This window comes from Arachis hypogaea, chromosome 15, assembly GCF_003086295.3.
Source record: "Arachis hypogaea cultivar Tifrunner chromosome 15, arahy.Tifrunner.gnm2.J5K5, whole genome shotgun sequence".
In the NCBI taxonomy this organism is placed as follows: Eukaryota; Viridiplantae; Streptophyta; class Magnoliopsida; order Fabales; family Fabaceae; genus Arachis; species Arachis hypogaea.
The window spans coordinates 17,097,812-17,101,014 of NC_092050.1; the positions used below are offsets into that span (position 1 = coordinate 17,097,812).

At 30.5% G+C, this 3,203-nt stretch overlaps 1 protein-coding gene across 1 annotated transcript; it reads right to left on the reverse strand.

Moving 5' to 3' along the window:
* Window positions 1-510: 510 nt before the first annotated feature.
* On the reverse strand, window positions 511-2,293 carry LOC112749719 (protein phosphatase 2C 51). Its single transcript, XM_025798078.3, has 2 exons — window positions 1,581-2,293; window positions 511-1,450 (listed from the first exon to the last, which is right to left on the reverse strand). Exons 1-2 carry the CDS (start codon window positions 2,208-2,210, stop codon window positions 1,040-1,042), a joined length of 1,041 nt encoding a protein of 346 aa, XP_025653863.1. The 5' UTR covers window positions 2,211-2,293; the 3' UTR covers window positions 511-1,039.
* Between the last annotated feature and the right edge of the window lie 910 nt (window positions 2,294-3,203).

The window sequence follows — 3,203 nt, forward strand, 5'->3', positions numbered from 1 at the left end:
GTAGTAAAGCAAGAGAGATTTGCGGTGGAGGTCGTCGTGAAAGTCTATGAGGTGGTTATTTAGTAGCGGATGAAATGGAGTATATTTAAGTGAAAAAATAAATTTAAAGACAAAAAATGTAAACTTTTTCTTTCTTATTTAGAAATTTGGAGAAAAGAGAGAAGAAGTTGAAGGAAAGAAAAATTAAAGAAGATAAACCGAAAATCTATCTGAAATTACAATTTTTTTAATTTTCAACATGTTTAATATTATTTTAATTAATAATATCAAATAATTATTAACATAGCAAAATTTGCTATCTTAAGTTTTTTTTTATTACTTGAGCATTTACCATTAACATATTTAATATTTAATAATTTTATTAAATCTATTAATTTTTTAAATTTTTTTTTGTTTTTGTATCTTTAAAGTTATTTTTTTAGTATTATAATCTTTCAATACTATTTTAATAATTTATTCTACAATTTATAAATATACTCATTATTTTATAATTAAAACAACACAGTTACATTAATATTAATTTTTACGATAATGTTAAAGAGACAAAAAAAAAAGTCAAAATTTATTTTATTCAATATTTATTAATTATTATATAATTAATAAAATACTAAATAAGACAAATTTAAATTATTTTGACTCATTTTTTATTATCTCCCATACATTAACGCAACATTTATTTGAACTACATAGACATACTACATAGACATACGGTTGAGTAAACAAGAGGCGCACACAAACACATACACACGACTAAAAAAGGAAAATTAAAGGTTCCATAGAGTTTATGAGAAAATTGTTACTTAAATTATTTTTTTTATTAGTTTAATATTAATAATAATTAATTATATTAAAAATACATAAAGAGTACATAATACTTTATGTACTCTTTATGTACTTCTACTATAATTAATTACCATTAACATTAATCTAACAAAAGAAATAATCTAGGTAGCAAATATCACAACAACACACACTAAATTATGAGCCTTCTCACTGCTTATTAAAAGAGTCCTATCATACGGTTATGGATGAGCTGAGCTTATGTTGAAGTTGAAGGAGTTGAAGGAGAAGCAGCGTTAATGAGCTGGATCACAATGACAGTGATGTTGTCTTTGCTACCACGAGCCATGGCAAGCTCGGCTAGCAAAGTGGCAGCTGCCTCCGCGGATGTGGTCATGTCGGTCTTGCCACTAAGGTAATTTCTCACAAGTTGGCATGCAAAGCTGTTAGACACCACATCCCACAGCCCATCACTTGCCACCACCACAAACTCATCGGAATCTGTTCGGCGGGACACCTGTATCTCTGGTTGAGCTATCACAAATGGCTTCATGTAGTGGTCCCCTATGGATCTTGATGTAGCAAGAACACCTAAAACACGATTACCATTCCAATCGATCACTCTTCCACCTGCTGCTTCTATTCTCTCTTTCTCATCCTCACGATCAGGCTGACCATAATCCAAACACACAAACACAATTTCATATTATTCATTCATTTAACTATTTTTAATTATTATTTTTATACGAAGATATGTTTACGTAAGTATTCAAAAAGCATTAATCATGCATGTGCATCACCTTATGATCACGTGAAAGCGGCAAGGCCTCGCCACCGCGACACAGCACCGCCCTAGAGTCTCCGCAGTTGCCAACCACAATCTCCTCCTTTCCAACAACGACCACCGTTGCGGTAGAACCCATCGTGTTCCCACCCGACATGTCATCGTTGCCCTCGTCACCTACAATCTCTTGGTCCATCTTCATGAAGCACGAGCACATCACTTGATGCCAATCCAAAGGCCCTGCTGCCTTTGCCTCCTTCATTTCCTCCGCCAACAACATGTGCAGCTTCTCGCGGCAAGTATTCGCCACCATGCTTCCACCGTGACCGTCGTAGACTGCAAAGAAATCGTAACCTCCGGATTCGTCTTCCACCGGCACGAAACCGGGGACCACTCTAACGGCGTCCTCCATGACTCTCCGTCGGCCGATGACAGATATTAAACCATAGGAAGCGGATGCGACAGCGGTGCAGTTCTGCTTTGGCGCGTTATTAGTGGGGGAAGAGGATGAGGACGATGAATCTTCCATGGAAGGAAGGACAGCTACCTCGGAAGAGGCGAACCTGATAGATCGCTTTCTCTTCTTTCCCAAAGTATCGTAGCGGCGTTCGATTTTTTTGGATTTTGCTTCGGCGGTGCTATCCATGGAACGTATGAAGTAACTGAGTTATAATTGATAGTGATCTATTTGAAGTGCTGACTAGAGAGAGATAGGGGTCAGTGGGTCACACATACACGCATAACGGCACAAATATATAGAGAAAGGAAATAATGTTTATCGTAAAAAAATAAAAAAATTACATAAACATTATTTGAACTAATAATGATATGCGATGTAATAAAAAATTATTTTTAAATTAATATTTTATTATTTTTTTAGTATTACTGTATTTGAACATATATAAAAAATTATTAAGTCTATGATAAAAATAAATTATTTTTAATTTAATCTTTAAATTGTTTATTTATAATAAATTTAAAACAAAACTAAAAAATAATAGTTTAGACATGGTAGCTTTTGTCTTCAAAAAAACAATTATGCTTTTAGATTTTAAGTATATTTATGATGTGACTAATAATTGATATATAAATAAATTATTATTTAAAAATTATGAATTATAAATTTAAAAATATATCTAATAAAAATTAATATTTTGTAACTTTATTATTTTTAGTCCTAATTTACACATATTTTTTAAATAAATTCGTGTACTTGTTGGACTTGTAAACAATTTAAGTTCAAACTTCTTATGAAAAATAATAGATACAGACTTAGATTATATATTTACAACAGTTTAAATGATAGTTCGTGATGTATTTTCATTTCTAACCACAATACAATTAAGAGTGTGTTTAATTTAACCTTTAGACATAAAAAAACGTTTAAGTAGTTTTAGTTTCTATATTTATTTATTACTGTTTTATTCTCTTCTTTGCAAAGAAATAGAAAGAACAATCCATCTTAGAAATTATTATTTCTATTAGAAATGAAAAATTAAATAAAAAAATTAATCTTAAAGTAATAATAAAATTATAAATAATAAAAAATTATAGTCTAAAATAATATAAAATAAAAAATACTAAAAATAACTAAAAAAATATAAAATCCATTTTTCGGTTTGCCTTTATAAAATTTGTT

Excerpts from the sequence above, each read along its gene's own strand:
- LOC112749719 (XM_025798078.3), bottom strand. The coding sequence starts at position 2,210 with ATGGATAGCACCGCCGAAGCAAAATCCAAAAAAATCGAACGCCGCTAC. Across the intron at positions 1,451-1,580 it reads CGCTTTCACGTGATCATAAG|CCTGATCGTGAGGATGAGAA; the intron begins GTGATGCACATG and ends GATTATGGTCAG.